The sequence below is a fragment of the Rhyacophila brunnea genome, unplaced genomic scaffold (genome assembly GCF_057557595.1).
Source record: "Rhyacophila brunnea isolate RB1 unplaced genomic scaffold, BYU_Rbru_1.0 scaffold_12, whole genome shotgun sequence".
Taxonomy (NCBI): domain Eukaryota; kingdom Metazoa; phylum Arthropoda; class Insecta; order Trichoptera; family Rhyacophilidae; genus Rhyacophila; species Rhyacophila brunnea.
The window spans coordinates 4,804,694-4,822,927 of record NW_028232774.1 but is presented as its reverse complement, the minus strand read 5'-3'; the positions used below and the strand labels follow the sequence as shown (position 1 = coordinate 4,822,927).

General features: G+C 33.7%; 1 protein-coding gene across 2 annotated transcripts; it reads left to right on the top strand.

Annotated features, from left to right (window-relative positions):
- The first annotated feature begins 1,374 nt into the window (after nucleotides 1–1,374).
- Nucleotides 1,375–16,385, top strand: Gale (UDP-galactose 4'-epimerase). 2 transcript variants are annotated; one of them, XM_085960629.1, is made up of 7 exons: nucleotides 1,375–1,732; nucleotides 8,209–8,451; nucleotides 9,525–9,638; nucleotides 12,387–12,566; nucleotides 13,768–13,881; nucleotides 14,585–14,756; nucleotides 14,988–16,385. In XM_085960629.1, the coding sequence occupies exons 2-7, from the start codon at nucleotides 8,209–8,211 to the stop codon at nucleotides 15,227–15,229; spliced, it is 1,065 nt and encodes a 354-aa protein (XP_085816755.1). In that variant the 5' UTR covers nucleotides 1,375–1,732; the 3' UTR covers nucleotides 15,230–16,385. The 2 variants fall into 2 exon arrangements, with proteins under 2 accessions (XP_085816755.1, XP_085816754.1); XM_085960628.1 differs by lacking the exon at nucleotides 1,375–1,732 and adding an exon at nucleotides 2,001–2,150 and having other exon boundaries at nucleotides 14,988–15,948.
- Nucleotides 16,386–18,234: the final 1,849 nt, after the last annotated feature.

The following is an 18,234-nucleotide window of genomic DNA, read 5'->3' as shown; positions in this document are numbered from 1 at the left end:
CCCGCTTTAGGATGTGGGGGCCATGGACACAATCGATCGATAACATACCAGAATAAGTTTCAAAGTACAATATAATCACCTGAATAAATTTTCACAATTTAAACATTATTATCCAATATGAATCCATTTTATTTATTATTTCATTGTAATCAAGGTTGATTATTAAAAACATGACATTACTCAAAAAAATCTACTAGGTGCCTACCTAATGTGTGAGGAATATGTACAGTACAGACTGCTTAGTGACGTATGCTTTAGAAAATATAATAATCTCACTAGGATTAAATTGAAAAATTGCACTGTAATTGCATGACCCATAACCCTGAAAGATCCAGCGATTAGTATAGTACTATGTGGTAAAGGGGTAGTAAACAATTTTAAGCTAAATTGTTATTATAAACATTATTTTTTTTAAATACCAAAAACACAACAGCCAGTGGGTAATGTGTGCAAAATTTAATAATAAAGTCCACAGCTACCTAGTGTCACTGGTATCCGTAAAACGACCACACTTTCTAAGATATATTGCCCATGCACGAACGCCTAGTCTTTAGTTATAAATCCTAATTGAATACCTACAAATAGCTGTGACCCATAACATCCACTACCTAGCGGTTATCGTGTCCGCGTGGCTTAACGTTCATAATTATTAAGACCGTGTCCATTTATGTCATCATTGCCATGCTGTGCCATCTTTTAGACATGCCACATCATGACAATATTAAAAGGAAACAATTCTTATCAGCTTGGTGAGAAATATTCGATTCACCTAAATAATTTTTGTGTAGGTCTGCTTGGTGTCACAGATAATAGGATTATGACTAATCATTTGAGAGTAGCACAACGTGGTATGGAGAGGTGCATGCTGGGCATAACAACAAAAAGAGGAATGAGTGGATAAGGAGCAGACAACGGTTTGCGATGTGATAGAGTTCATCAAAAGCCTCAAATAGAGATGGGCTGGACACATAGCTCGAAGAAGAGACAATCGTTGGACAAATTTAGTCATCCAAGAGGTACAAAACGTCCGCAAGGTAGACCTAGAGGCTGCTGGATCGATGAAATGATAAAGTTCTGTGGAAGTACGTGGCTGCGCAACGCACAGGACCAAGAGAAGTGGAAGCAGCTTGAAGAGGCCTTCATCCAGCAGTGGATAGACTCAGGCTGATGATGATTTGACACGCACCAAGATTTTTATTAGAGCAATAGTTGAAAGATTTTATTTTGTATTTTCTCTGTGAGTTATAAAATAAACACATCTCTGCACACTCAATAATAATTAATAAATTACTTCAATTTTGTGATGTTTACTGCACAAATAAATAATATTTAAAAATCGGGAGAGTAGTCTTTACATTGTGGCAACTTTTTGACAGTTGTCAAATCAAAAACCTAAAATTGATGCAAATATTGTTTGGATACTGGATCATGTTTTATTTCAGAATGTCTAAAATTAGTTCATCGGTGGCCGATGGCTGGCGTTTATTTATTGTAAACTTACAGCCGCTCGTCCATACGTCACGCAACTGCCGATGAACACATTATTCCGTGTATAATTATTAATTATATTATATCAGCTGCGATACGCCGGCCGTAAAAATGCAACCATGAGATAAGAGATACGACAGATTTTCCAGCGCAATGTGTAAACAATAAATTTTATTCGCCACGACGGCTTTTAAACGTTATCATTACGACGAGGCATCGTCCACGCGAAGCTGTTTATCTAAAGGTACCGTCAAATCCACACTTTTTCATTTGTATTATATTAATTACCACTGTTTTTTTAACTGTCTCCAATTAATTGATAAAAGATTTAGTCAGCGGTTTTTTTTCAAATTGCACAATTTTTATCGCCTTTATTCCATATTATGCGATATTTATTATTTTGAAAGGAAAAATTACAATATACCAAGGTGTTTAAAAACTGTCTTTACTCCACGTATCATGTACAAATATTTATTTAATAATAATTAATGTACATCTGATCCAATCTACTTAGTATATTTTCGATTATCTGACCTAATAGTACTGTCTGACTGTATGTCTGAATAAGACCTATGACTGACAATGTTTTGTGTCCACTATTTATATCATATCTCCACAGCCTACCTTCACCCTTTGTCACCGATATACATATTGTATTTTTGGTAATTGTGCCACAGATGCCCGCATGAGCTTTTATAATTTTTTTTGACGAAAACAGTTTATTCCATGTAGAGTGTAGACAATAAAATTATATTAAATACTTACTTTTTTCTGTCGAATGCTTTTCGATCCAATAATTGTTAATTTAAAATTTGAAATTTTCATATATTTCGATGCATCATTATCGCACACTAACATTATATTAGGTTGGGGTAGGTTATGTTAGGTTAGGTTAGGTTTGGTTTGGTCTAAAAAGAAAGATATGAAATCTCATGCGGGCATCTGCGGCATATTTACAGTATTTTTTGTAGCTTTTAAAAATCAATATAATAATATGAAGCGCCTAGTTTCAAAAGCCCCTAAAACGTTTTTAGGTAGTTCTGAGAAAAATAAGAAAAACAGGTTAAGGTAGTTTTGAGAATAATGATAAAAAATCATATTAATTAAATCTGTGAACTTAATGTATTTATTTTTTAATTCGTTATATTCTAAAGAGTATTTTAGCTTTCCATTTTAGGGGTATTTGAAAAGCACACCCAACCATTTTAGCGGGTTTTGAAATTTACCCTAATTTTTGACGGTTTTTGGCGTTTTTTAAAGTTCAATCTTTGGCCGTCATATAGGTAACAAAAATATCGATCTAAATACATATCTAACTCAAAAATGTTCAAAAACCGTTTTAGGGGCTTTTGAAACTAGGCGCTTCATATGTAAAAATATAATACCTACTTTATAATATTGTACGTTTCATCTTTGCTTGTTCGGTGACTATTGAATCATTATCTATTGATAATATTATTTTACATGGCTTAATCTCATACTGTAATTATTGGCAATATCTTATCTATAAATCATTTATTTCATACATAACCAGAATACAATAAAACATTAGAATTTACTCTACGAATAACCAAAAAAATAATACTAGGTATAATATTCATAAGAAATTGAAACCAAAGAGTTGTGAATATTACTAGTGGGATTGATGATTTGATTTCCTAATCTAACTGGCGGTTTACCTTGTAGAATGCAATTAAATATTTTAATTATTTAAGTTGACAACTCAGACTATAAACCCATTCTCAAAATGATTTAAAGACAACTCCATTCCATAACAATTTTAGTATTGTTAAATTGAAAAATAAATATTCTCTGTATTAGCTGACAGCTGACAGGCGGCCTGCTGCTGACGTTTTATTTTGGTTACTCGCTTGCATGCTGTTTGTGATTATTCAACTGAATAATGGCAGTTCTTTATATAAAAAAACTTTTGTAATCTTACACACGAATGCAACATTTTGACGACCATGTAATGGGGTTCTGGCAAATAAATCTTAGAGCAAACTCTCGCACGCTTCCGCTTTTACAACTACGTGCAGCCATGAATTGTTGGCTTTAAAATAGTAACCTTTTTTCTAATTCACTTTCTTAGTATTAAATCTTTGATTAAAGCTTATTTTTCAATTATCGTTATCTACTACATGTAACGCATAGTGATTGATATGAGATTAATTTATATTGGTCAACAATTCAGAGATATCAAAATAATTTATCAATATTTTGTATAATTTTATACTACAATTACGTGACTCGGAAATGGCACGCAAACATTAAATAATAAAATTGTTAATGACTTTATAAAATTGAATTCATCTCGCAAGTCGCCCATCGAGGAGCAGAAGTTAGCATGTTTCACTCGTAATCGATGTGGGCATATCCTACTGACTGTGAAATTCACATGTTAATCATTATTTATCCATGGCTCCTAATTCGCTCCTAATTGGAGCATGTTGGACATCATACCACATTGGAGGTCATATCGTCACCGTTCAGGCAAAAGTCACCAACCCTAAAAACATAGTTTTGAGATATCGCAATTTGAAAATTTGAAAATGCAGGAAAAATCAGATTTAAATGTTTTTAAGGTTTTATCTACATTACATTATTTTCTCATGTGTTCTTAATAATTTCTTTAAGGTAATTTTACTTTTTGATGCTAATTAAAACATCTAGAAGGTTTTGAAGGAGGTAAGGTAGCTCAATTATGGTTTGGTGACTTTTGCTTGTCAATAATCTGACCAAAGCGATCTTATTATAACAAGCTAAGGTAATCTATTCCTGTTTGGTTATTTTTGCGTATTTCAGACAAGTGTTAGAAGTTTTCAAATGACAAATTAGTAAAACTCACCATCCATAGTATAGTGACTTTTGCTTGTATATTTATAACGAAGGATTTATTTTTTTAGAGTCAATAATGTCTATTCACCTATAATGACTTTTGCTTGTTAAGATTTTATCAAAAGTCATTTAGTGGAAAACAAATAATTCGGATTTAAACAACATTTTACTAACTAATGTACCGTGGTGACTTTTGCATCTTAAAGAACATAATTTTACGCTTCGTGTGACATACTCAACTCAAAACTGCCATTTTCAGGGTTGGTGACTTTTGCCTGAACGGTGACGATATTATATACACCAGTGGCGAAGGGTGGAGGTAGGCTATTAATACTTTGGACGCGGAAGACGCACACGGTGCGTAATGACCAGGCGGCCGATCGATGTAATTAACGTGCATTTTAAAGGGGGCAATTAAAATCTCATTATCTATTCAGCAGCGAAAGCGTTAAGATCCGCCATAAATATTGCACACTAAACTTTGTCAGTCATACATACTTGTTTTCATTGTAATAAGACTACATTTTACGGATGGTGTTGGTTAGTTTTTAAAATTCAATTAAACCCTGCGAAACCAAGCCATAATAAATAGTCAAAAGTAAGACAGGGCTTAATTGATTTTTTAAAACTAACCAACACAATCTGTAAAATGTAGTCTTATTGCAATGAAAACAAGTATGTATGACTGACAAAGTATAGTGTGCAATATTTATGGCGGATCTTAATAGCCTACCTCCACCCTTCGCCACTGATATACACCACAGACATGCCCATATGAGAAGAGTTACAGTAAATGTCTAATCCTCGTAACAAATGAACCTCTCACAAAATACGTCCCCACTGTGAAGCACTATCTTGGATTGAAAATAGCAATTTAACTTACCTAGTTCAAGAAATATTAGTCTCTTTTATCAGCTCTACAATCCGATGTGCATCTTGGCCGCCTCATTAAGCGGTTTCTTAACAGATTTTCTATTCGGTCCATGCTTTGGATCCAAAAACACATTGCTTTTGCCAGACCTGTGATTCGAACCCGAGACTCACGTATAAGTTGACACATTGCCACTAATATCATGACGTGTTTCATTCTTTTAAATTTTGTAAACAATTAATATTCATGAAATTCATCATTCATTTGAAGCATACTAAATTCAAAATAGTCAATTGAATTATAATTTTGTTTTAGATCTAATTAACAATAGTAGGCCTTGATTCTTTCTTTTTTATGTCGCATGTGTGTGGGAAAAAAAATCTGAATGTTCACTGTAAAAAATTCTAGTTGAGGTAGACTGTGATTTTTATAAATGGTGCACTTTAATGATATTATCTGTCAAGTATTGGTGCGAAAACATTGTATTAATTGAAATAAAACAATAATAAATTATGTAGTGTTCATTCCACACCATGTAATATCACCCAGTGGTGAAGTGTTTTAACGTAGGCTGTTAAGATGCGACTTAAATAGTGTACACTAAACTCTGGCAAACCGCATACATACAATTCACTATAGACATTATAATTCGTGAAAAGAGCAAAAATTGAGATGGCATCAGATTAGGGATGCAAGAAGACATCAGAAAAGCTGAACGTCTATGTAACTCAATTGAATTTTAAAAACTAACCCAACACTCTTCGCGTTGTTGTGGTTTTAGTTCAATGAAAACAAATATGTATGACTGAAAAAGTTTAGAGTGTACTATTTGTGCTGGATCTGAACAGCCTACCTCCACCATTCGCCACTGATATTTACCACATAAAGATTTCGGAGTGTTAAAATAACAGCAGATATATTATTACCCTTTTGAAAATAATTAAGTTTTACATTTTGTCATGAAATTTTATCTGTCATTTTCTACTTATTTTATTGGATGCTCAGCCATAAAATAATGATAACATTGATAACAACAATTATTGCTATGTTTTATTATATTCTTCACTAATAAAATCTTATCTATTACCTACCTATTAACTATTTACACCCACTAAGTCTCTATTACCTACAGTTTAAAAAAAAAACAAGTCACTTATGATTTTAAACAATGGTTTAATATTGAAAATGGGATTTGATTTGAATTTCATTATTACTTATAAAAAAATTATCATCAACGCATCCTGCTTGTAATGATAACGAATTTTTTAAAGCATCCTGATTTGGAGCACAATGGTACACAGTCACAGAGTTCCCGTCTCTGAATCTGTAGTTGCGGATGCAAGACCCGCATCTGGCAAAAATCACATGATGTTTTTCAGTGTGTATTTGATCAATATTAAAGGCTCAACGCTTTCAGCAATTGGCCGGCCAGACAACTTTGTGCATGGGCATATTCACAAGCCTATTCAAACATAATAAATAAATCACCATGTTTCAATTTCAATTTCACTCATAGTCCAATACGTAAGGCGCAGGCTTCTGATGAAACGACTCCGGGCTTGATTTCCAGTGAGGTCACAATACATATATGTGATTTTCTCATAGTCCGGGTTGTGTTTTTGTGATTGTTTCACACCTACTTCTACACTTTTGTCATTGGACCTTATGGCCTAAAAACATACTCAAAACATATTTTGCTCTGGCTACCAAATCAACGACACTAAATAATATGTTCAAGGAATATCATCAAGTCGACGCCTCCTATGTAAAAGGTCAGAACTGCGTTTTTGGCTATTTTGATTTAATTGCCTATTTAATTTTAACCTTTCCGGGAATATGTACGTTCACACGATTTTCACATGCAGGAGTATGGACGTACTTGTACGTCAGTCTAGTAGTGTGGTGAGATCCCCGGGGTTCCAGCGGCTAGCTCAGCTGTCCATCGAACCCCGGATTCACAAAAAAAAAAGTACGATATATTTGAGAGTGGAATTAAATAAAACCACGTCTGTCTCGTGTAACTTGGTATTCCTTATATTTTACACTTTCTTTACATGTTTAGGTTTTTACAATTAGTTACGCAGGTCCGTATATGTCGGAAAGGGGACGCTTACTAATTTATTTATTTTTTTAAACTTCGCGTACCCACGCCATTAGAAAAAGGGACTAGTGATTGGCCAAATCTTGATCGCATGATCTTTGATTCGGCGAATCACGAGCCTGACCCTGGCGCCGGCGCGCGAGGATTTCACGCACAATGCGCGGCAAAATTTATTATATTTGAATACTTATATTTAGTCTTAAAATTATCGCTTTCATCCATCATCATTTATACTTTTTAAATTAAATTAAATTTATCTTAATTACACCTCCGCCCAATATGCGATTTTCACACACCGGACGAAGGCCTTTACTTATGATCAAAAAATACTTACGTGGTTGAGCAAGGAATCAGATTAGATGTTTTATGAAGCCGTTTCTAGAGGTCAGGGTTACGTTTCGACTTATAGCTACTAAATGATTATTTTACACCGGGAGAAGCCCGCCTGTAACAGGGGTGTATCAGTGGGTGTATTGGTGTCTATGCTTCAAGTATGAAGTTAAAAAAGTGAGTTTTTTTTTTTACTATTTTTAAAACATTTCTATCTTCATATTACACTGTTTTGATTTAAAAAAGAAAAACAATATTTATGTAAAAAAACTCACTCCCCATAGCATGACTAATTAATTTACTCCTGGAGAGGTTAAATAATTTTAAAGATAATAAAAATAAAGATAAAAAAAACCAAAAAAAAGTTGTGGTGTCATTAAAATTTATTAAAATCGTACTAACAAGTTACCATTTTGCAGTTCCGACCTTATACGTAGAAGATTTCGAAGTAGTTTATTAGTAAAATTTAATAAGACTTCATAATATAGACTAACTTTTTGCCATGAATCCGTCAATGACCAATGCAATTTCTGTCAAACTTGAATTAACTACTAAAGAGCGATTGCATTTCGTCTTCCAGATGTCTCTTCCTGTTGTACTGGTGACGGGTGGCGCAGGCTATGTGGGTTCGCATGCCGTCTTGGAACTCCTGTCCAACGGGTGTCGAGTGATCGCTGTGGACAACCTCTGCAACGCGCACATGGACAAGGGCTCCGACTTACCCGAAGCCCTGCGTCGCGTAGAGAAACTCACCGGCAACACTGTTACGTTTTACTCCGTCGATATTAAGGACAAAGACGAATTAACCAGAGTATTCAACAATGTAAGTAGTAATTCATTATCTTTATGGGATGTTTAAAAACATCTGACTTTTGTTTTATACTGCGGAAACAAATGAAACTTTGCAGCTACCTTCATGTGAGAATATTGAATATCCCCCTCCCCCCTCCGAGCCTCAGAGAATATCATTCGATGGCATCAGGTAAATGAGGAAGTGTACTGAGCGCCTGTTAAATTGTTATTTATTTCACCCGAAACGTGTCGTGACAACGACTTGAACTCTATTATTGCATCAAGTTTGGCAATGGCCAAGCGAGAAGTATTCAGAAGATTGCCATGGGCATCACACAAATTAAGGAGCTGTACAACCAGTTCAAAGAACCTGCATGTTGGTTGTGGATATTGACCGTTTTCTTTGACTCCCGTAGGGTCAAAACATTACCAAAGGGTACTAACTGGAGGTCCTCCGTCCTTCATGATGGGCACATTGGACTGAATTTGTGGGCAGCGGGAATTTGACAGCTGCATCATGACAATGCACCTTGCATCGAATCGAAAAAGATTATTTTGAAGTGGTTGGGTTTATAGACCTCCATGTGGATAAATTGTATTTTTCCCAGCTAAAGCTTCGATATTTTTTGAACAAACCAAGTATATTTCTGTAATGCAAGTATTCTATTAAATTTTTTTACTAATACAATGAAAAAGTTAGAGAAGCACTGCAGTCTAAGCGCTCATTCATTCAAATCATTCACAGCGGAGTAATAATCACTTGAAAAATTCAACAATCATCTTTTCTATTATTACATAATATTAAACAGATAATTGCTTATATTCTAGGGACCAGTTTGCATGCCAACAAAGATCGTCAGAATCACTACCCGTAAGACACCTTGCGAGTCTCAATATAATAACATACCTACTAATAATTGTGTCAAAAACTAGCTTGGGTAGATAACTCAATTTTCCTCAATTTAACTCTATATCAGAGCCATGACCAATTCTCAGAAAATATACTGAAATTATAAATACTTCTCAGTATAATTTGATTGGTGTAGTAAATCCCAGATTCATCCCGCTCATATTACAGTAATGTTATACCTTTTGTGATTTCAGCATAAAATTGACTGCGTGATGCATTTTGCAGCTCTGAAAGCCGTCGGCGAATCATGCAAAATTCCTCTGACGTACTACCAGAATAATATTACCGGATCCAGTGTGCTTTTAGAGGTAATTTGATCGTTTATGATGCAATAATATTGGTAATTTTAAAATGCGATTTGATTTCATTACTCTCTATTAGTTGTCTTCATATTTTTTTATTTAAAATAGCATTATTAGAGATTTTGTTTGAAATAAGTAAGAAGATTGTGAAATCTAGCATTAGATCGTGTGGCGATAGCATGTTGTTTTTTGTGCGGAATCAAGGTCGGATCTGGCAAGAAAATACATTTTTCTATTTCACTCCAGACTGCCAAATCGGATTCAAAGTTATTATTTTTATTTTTGTATTGTTGAATTGAGCACAATCCACACTGACGCGAAGAATAAAAAAATTGAGGTGCTGTGAATGAAACGAGTACAAGTAACATAATACTGTAGTTTAAAAAGTGAGTGAGGAGCTCACAGCGATAATACCTATTATAGAGCAGCAGCGAAGGGTGGAGGAAGACTGTTAAGATCCACCATTTAGGGTTTTCGCAGGGTTTAATTGGATTTTAAAAACTAACCATCACCATCTGTAAATTGTAGTCTTATTTCAATGAAAACAAATACGTATGACTGACAATGTTTAGTGTGCACGATTTATGGCGGATCTTAACAGCCTACCTCCAACCTTTACCACTAAGCACATCAGTCAAATCAATATATACCGGCTTGATGTCTAGCTTCATCAAGTCGTTTATTCATGTCTTCTACCTTACTCTAACGCATATTGCGTAGATTATACAGATATTGAATGTTTTCCCACTCGCATTTATGGTTAGTTTTTGTTCAGATCTTGTTTAGGAGCAGTTTTTACATATCTATTTATACATAAAACAGGATTCAAACATGTTCCTTCCTAACATTTAATTGCACTCCATAGATTGTGTATAAATTGGTGTTGTTATTTACATAGCAATGTTCTTTAATTTGATTGTTGTTATCATCATTCATAACATTAATAAACATAGTAAGAATGGCTCATTTGAGAACAAGATCTCATCTTCAGAATTTTGACAATTTTTAAGTCAATTTACTTAACTTGATCACCGGTGCACTTGTGTTCGTTCAATCCTCATCACTTAAATTACAGTATTTCTTCATATCAATAGTGAGAATATTTTTGTCTGCTTCATGCTTTAATTTATAATTGTCAGCAGCCTATTATATTATATTTCTTATTGTCTGCTTAGAGTGTAGACAGTATCGAATGGGAAATATTGAAAAATAATTTACAATGTTGTCATTAAATTTGTGAATAAACCTCATTTTTTACAACGTTTTTCTTAGCTTGTATTCTTATTTGTCCGGTGGTTCTTTGTCCGATACAAATCTTGCAATCGATTAATAACTAACTTCCCGACTATCTAGACATTTGAAACTTTTAGAATATATCAGAACACGATGCCAATGCATTTTTTTAGCCAACTTTAAGTAGAATTAATTTCATTTTCAGTTAATTCTGTTTTGTATGAAAAGTCATTTCGGAAGAAATCCGTAAAAAGTAAAATTATCATTAGTTGCTAAGTGGGACCTAGCAACTAAATTATTAATATCAATATATACGTGCTATCACCTCCGAAAGGGGGGGGGGTAGGTAAGAGCGCTGGACCCCCCGTGATGATGTAACATTTGGCGCCCCACGTTGGGTGCCAAATATCAGAATACATTTACAGGCAAGTAGTACAGCGTAGAAAATATTTAAAAACAAAAAATAATTAAATTTAAAATGGCGGGTGACGCCAGCGGCCGCGGCCGACGTCTGCAGAGAGTAGAGACCAAAAACCGAATGAATCAACCTTTTTGGAGTAGGTTAACTCAGGCAAGAATTAAAAATATTACCTACAAATTCTGTCATTGAAAAATGACAAAAGGACAGCCTTTACACCTGGCTGGTAGGTACATTGGGTGTCATATTTCTGAGAATTTTTGCTAACCACAGAAATATTCAACCAGACCTTTTCCAGGTACATGCTTTGAAAGCGACTGCATTTGCTGGGATTAACATTACTGCACTAAATTACAGCTTGCTTGTATGTTTAAAATTGAATAAGTATAAAATTTATAATGATGCTAGGTTTTACTTTGCTTGCTTCTAGAATTTATGTAGGTATAAAGAAAATGCAGGATTTTACATACATTAAGGGCTAGAATGATTTCATTAAATTTTGTAGAACTTGCAAAAGGGTGACTATAAATTTTCATACATCTAAGCTTACGGGCTAGAAATTTGCCTCGCAGACGATCTGTTCATGTTTGCATGAATCAGCCCAATGATGATTCAGGCCTCATGGCCTTGGATCCTCTGAGGATGCCATGGTTTAGGCGGTATCAGTGCGTTACTATGGAAATCAATATGAAATTTCAGTATTATTTCTATCAAGTACAAATTTTTTTGATCGTTTAAGCTAGTCAAGTCAAGTTTATATATATATGATGATTCAACAGGAAATTTAAAAACGTTGTATATAAAAAGTTCTTTTTATCTTGTAATTATTTATTATTCATTATTGTTATGCATATATTATACATCTTGGCAAGACAGATTTACAAAGGAAAAAAAATGGACCGCATCCACATTTAAATTTGTAATAAATCTGACATGAATTTACTAAACTCCTGAAACTTTTTTATTATTTAAGTAAATATTGAAACATTTCAATTTAAAATGTCCTGTTAAAATATATTGGTAAATCTGTAGAGCTTTTGAAATATCAAAAAAAAAAATGCTAAGTAGACTGCGGCAAGTATGCTAATTTTGTTTGTTTTCAGGTAATGAAGACCCACGGAGTGTATAAGCTGGTTTACAGCTCGTCCGCAACCGTTTATGGTACTCCACAGTATCTCCCATTGGACGAAAATCATCCGACAGGACAAGGGTGCACCAACCCCTACGGCAAAAGTAAATACTTCGTCGAGGAAATCATGAGGGATCTCTGCTCGAGTGATCCAGTAAGTATCATTACATACAGTCACATCTCGCTATATGGCCGCTTGTTATGCGACTTTTAGCTATCTATCTATCTACGTATCGTTTGTGTTGAGTATTCTTGAATATGCCAGCATTATTTGGAGTCCTGATAGGTCAATCCACACAATTAAGTTGGATCGAGTCCACAATAGATTTCTTAGATTTCTCTACATAAGAACATACGGGTTCTTTCCTTATGATAATGATAATAAAATGAATTTCCCGACTCATTTTCTTCTGGGTATGCTATCAATGCAATCCCTGTCCACCCGAAGAGTGATTGCTCTTTTAAAGCATTTCTTTTTACTTCTTCGTAGGTTCATTTACAATCCGTATATACTGGCAAATATTAATTTTCATGTTCCCACCAATATCACTCGTAAGTCTACGGTCTTCAAGATACCTTGTCGCAGGACAGATGTTATGTTTCATGATGCGATTAACTTATTTGATGGCACCATAAAGTTGATTTATTTTTTATTAACTATATAATGTTTGCGGACGTGTTAAATAGGTTAAATTTATAATTGTATATATTATCATGTTTCTTTAATATTTACATAAACACATGCTGTCTTTTCTACTTTCTTGTTTTATTAGTTGTTATTTGTAATTAAGATATTTTTATAATTTTGTATTTATTATGTATTATGGCGCATTGGCCAATCGCTGTAATACTGTAATACTCTTTTTCTAAATAAATAAATAAATAAATAAATAAATCTATGACCTTTATACTGCCAAAAACAATATTATGCTCGTAAAAATAGATGCGACGGTTACCGCGTCGCTTATAATGTCGTGGGTCCCGGGTTCGAACCCGGGACATTATCATTATCCAGGGTCTGGCAAATTCGCATATCGTTTTTCAATGTGTGTTTCGGTCACAGTATGGACCTAATAGATTGAGCAAGTGGCCAACATAATATATTTCTCGTAAAAACAAAAATCTGTTAATACAACTTCCACTCTGTGGACACCCGTATGATCTTCTTAGGTTCGAACATAGTAAAAAAAAAATAGATGTGTAGATGGAAATGCATGGAAGATTTTGGCCAATAAACTATTAGAGATTGTATTAAACTATTTGGACCAGATCCAGAACACTAAAAAGTCATGAACGCCTGCATAATTAAATTTAACTCAAGCGAGTCTTTATTAATTTTTTGTGTATATTTTTAGGCATGGGGAGTAATTTCTCTTCGCTACTTCAACCCAGTCGGTGCTCACACATCCGGTCAAATCGGAGAGGATCCTTCTGGAACCCCCAACAATTTGATGCCTTACATTGCACAGGTAACTTCTTTTACTTTCATACTATGTATAGACCCTTTATATTACAGTTGTGTACGTTTTAGTGACAATCTATGTAAGTATTGACCGATAACAAGAAATCGGCGATAATAAGAAATAGCTGTAGTTGCATTTAGAAGACTTCTCAGTGACATACCTGTCATGGCGACAATGTGTGCTAGAGGCATGTATAAATATCGTATCGGCTCTCCTTTACGATGCGACTCATTTTCTTATTCGTAATAAACCAAAAGTTCACTAATAATAATTCTAACATCGCTCCTGATCGTTTTAGAGTTAGACATATTTTTATTATAAAACGCTTCAAATTACATAAATTGATTGATCTGTACACCACGAGAGCGTAAAATGAAATAATAAATTTGGGGACGTTCCTCATTTAAACACGGAAGTGTAATTACCTGCACTGGAGGGGATTGTTAGTTCACAGTTTTAACACGTGGAAAAGAAGTTCTTTTTCGACAATATAAATCGCCCACTCTTTCACGTACACATTCTTTACAGTACATCTATTTACTGCTCAATATACTACATAATAGCAATTATAGTAATAATTTCAAAGTAGCATTGTTTATAACAAAATATATCAATATCACCGTTTTTAATCCTCTTTACTAGAAACTTGCTTTTATGTTGTCCTTTTTTGTATAGCTACAATAAAATGTTTATCCTTGTTACGTCTCAGGTGGCTGTTGGCAGAAGACCAGAGCTGCAAGTGTTTGGGAGTGACTACGACACTCCTGACGGAACGGGAGTCCGAGACTATATCCACATTACTGACTTGGCCCTGGGACATGTCAGCGCTTTGCATCTAGCTCTTCAGACTGAATTCACAGGATTTAAGGCTTACAATTTAGGTGAGATTAATCCTTTTAACGCGCACCAATTATTCTATAATTATATATATATATATATAATTAGGCATAAAATTATCTTTCCAATAAAGCCAATACCATGGCCATTACCACGATTTTTATGTGTTTTATTTCATTTTAAAGTTCTATACCTCTAAAATCACCACCCATTAGAATGTCACTTGCCGAAATCTCTCGTTCATGATGAAATATATATATTTTTTTGTATTGTAGGTACTGGAAAAGGATATTCGGTGTTAGAAGTGGTTGAAGCCTTCAAAGCGGCGGCAGGCAGGAGTATTCCATTTGCGCTGCTCCCCAGAAGAGCCGGCGACATCGCCACTTCGTACGCGGACGCCAAACTTGCCGCCAAGGAACTCAAATGGACTGCCACCAGGAGTCTCAATGAGATGTGCGCCGACGCGTGGAACTGGCAAAAGCTGAACCCGGCCGGATATAAAACCCCCCAACAATAGAAGACAGTAATAAAGGAGATTAAACTATTGAGAGGCAACGGATTTATTCTCCACGATATACACAATATAAAAATTTATGATATATCAACTTATGGGGAGATTGTAATAAGTATATGAGACATCTTGTGACAGAATTAGGAGACAAAAATTACCTTTGACACAACAAACTATATATTATGCTTCATAAAACAAAAATGCATATATAGCACCGGGAGAAGTGATATTAATTTTTCCAGCAAGTCTATTCCAACATAATTTAACTCCAAAGTCTTACGAAATTGTTATAAAAATGCTATGATGTATTCTATGTTTAGTATGAAATATCAATACATAGTGAGACTTTTTACTTCGATTCTGCCAAGTGATTTAATTAAATAGTTGCAAGCACGATATTGCTTGACCTCATCCGAAGCAATGAAGTACTAAACACAGGTACCAACCGATAAATTTGCCTTTTAGATAACCGTAGATAACTGTTTTGTACACAGAATACATTCGTAACACATTGAAGTTATCTTGGATGTCGAAAATATAATCAAAGTGCGTTATTGAGTGTTATGGGGTTACGTAGTTGGAATAGACCTGCTGTTAATCTTGTGATGTAAAAAAGTAGTTATTTTTGGGGTCAATCTTTTGATTGATGTTGAACTTAACTTAACATAAGTGCCACTTTTTTATGCAATATAAATTAAGTACGTACATAATATACTTTTTGTATAAAAATCAGTGGTATTACTTTCATTACCTGTAGGCTCCATCTCTATACAAGAGAGTTCTATTCAACATCTTTTGGTTAGATTATTTTAGAATGTCATCTTCAGAGTCCCAAAAATGTGTTGATGAGAGTTAAAACTATTTTCTGCCAGGGTGTTTAACCCATTCGCTGCGTCCAACGCAACTGGTGCGTTGCCCATCAGATGGCCATTAGATATAATTAGCATGTTATTTATTAAATATTAATTAAAACGTCCGCAGCGAATGGGTTAATGAAAAATATACGACGAAACCAATAAAATATTTTTTTTAAATTGCTCTCATAATCATGCAAACTGTCACTATCACCATTTAGGCTTGGTATTGTCGATATGAATTAGAAACTCCCATTTTTTTTTAGAAGTTTTTTGTTTGAAACTTCACCAGAAATTATTTATAAATCAATCTAATTAAGCAATTAATTAAAAAATCTTTGTCACAGTGATGCACTTGATCTAAATATAAAAGATTCTATGTAAAATGCATTTTGTATGGATGATGACAACTTATATATTAAGTAAAATATGACACAACACGTATTATTTTTTAATAGTAGTTATTCCACATAATGTAATAATGATTAAAGCCGGTTTTTATCTGCACAATGGGGCATACTTAATCAATGGGGATCATTAATTAGTCGTCTGGAATAAGTACTATGTATTGTATTATATTTTAATTAATAAAATGTCTTCACCAAAAATCTACATTTAACACCGTTAAAGTAATTATTATTCAAAATAAGTTCACCTAATTGTAGCCATTTTAAATCTTTAATTTGCTAAAAAATTCTATGACACCCTCCTCCTTAAAAGGTTGTTAAATACGTAAATACCTTGTAGAAGAATTGCCAAACTGTGTAAACTCCCTTAACGTGGTCAGGACCAGAGAAGAATCGTTGCCGTCATCAACTTTATAAATAGTCAAGAATGATAAAACCTGGTTTCTCTCGTGCTCCGTTACTAACAGATAAGTCCGACTCTTTTCCGAATACATCATTATGAATCATAATACAATTTTATTGATTACAATGTTGCCAACCATCGGGGACTTTTCGTAATAATTTATCTTTGTTAGACAATATATTACATGTATTACAGTGGCGAAGGGTATAGGTAGGCTGTTAAGATCCACCCTAAATAGTGTACACTAAGCTTTGTCAGTCATATGTATTTGTTTTCATTGAAATAAGACTACAATTTGTTGGTTAGTTTTTAAAATTTAATTAAACCCTGCGACAACCAAGCCATAATAGATAATAGTCAATGAATACTCGTCTATCTATAAAATATCTAAAATTATGCAATTAAATCATACATAACTTTGAATATTTTATAGATAGAATAATATTTTTTATCCATTATAGTTTGGTTGTGCAGGACTAAAAAAATGAACCAACAATATGTGTAATATGTATTCTTAATCCAACGAAAACAAATAAGCATGAATGAAAATGTGTGCAGAATTTTGTCCTATCGCCCAAAATATACCAAAACTATTATGGTTTGGTTTAGGCAGGGCTTAATTGATTTTTAAAAACTAACTAATACCATCTGTAAATTGTAGTCTTGGTTCAATAAAAATAAATACGTATGACTAGCAAAGTTTAATGTGCATTATTTATGGCGGATCTTAACAGCCTACCTCCAGCCTTCGCCACTGATGTATTATGATGTAAATCACTTCTTTGTATATTTGAATATTGAAAATATTATATTTAAAACAATATTACCAACTCGAAACCAATGAAATTATATAATCCACATCATGTCGTTACATGAATAAAATAAGAAGACATCGTTGCCATTAAATGCAATGCATTTGAATTTAGTTCCTCATTTTTTTGTAATAATTTATAAATATAGATTACCAAAGAAGAATAATATAATTTCTTCACTGCTTAAAAATAAAATATTTATTACAGCATTTAAAATTACGGCCATATTATAAGTATAATTTTGTGATTTATCTTATTATTGATGTAAATAGATTAAAATTAATTTTATTGAGAATTTTCAAACACTTTTGTGAACATCAAGTACCTTCACCATTGACAGATAGGAGACTTATTTTTACCTATTATTATTTTTTTAACTGTTTTTCAATACAGTCGAACTTGGTTATTACGAGGAAGATGGGACACACTGAATTTGCTCGTTATAAGCATTACTCGTTATATAACATTTTTCGCGCCACGTTCTATTTAAGCATAGAACATAAAAAATCTGGAAAACATCGTAAAAATCCTTGAA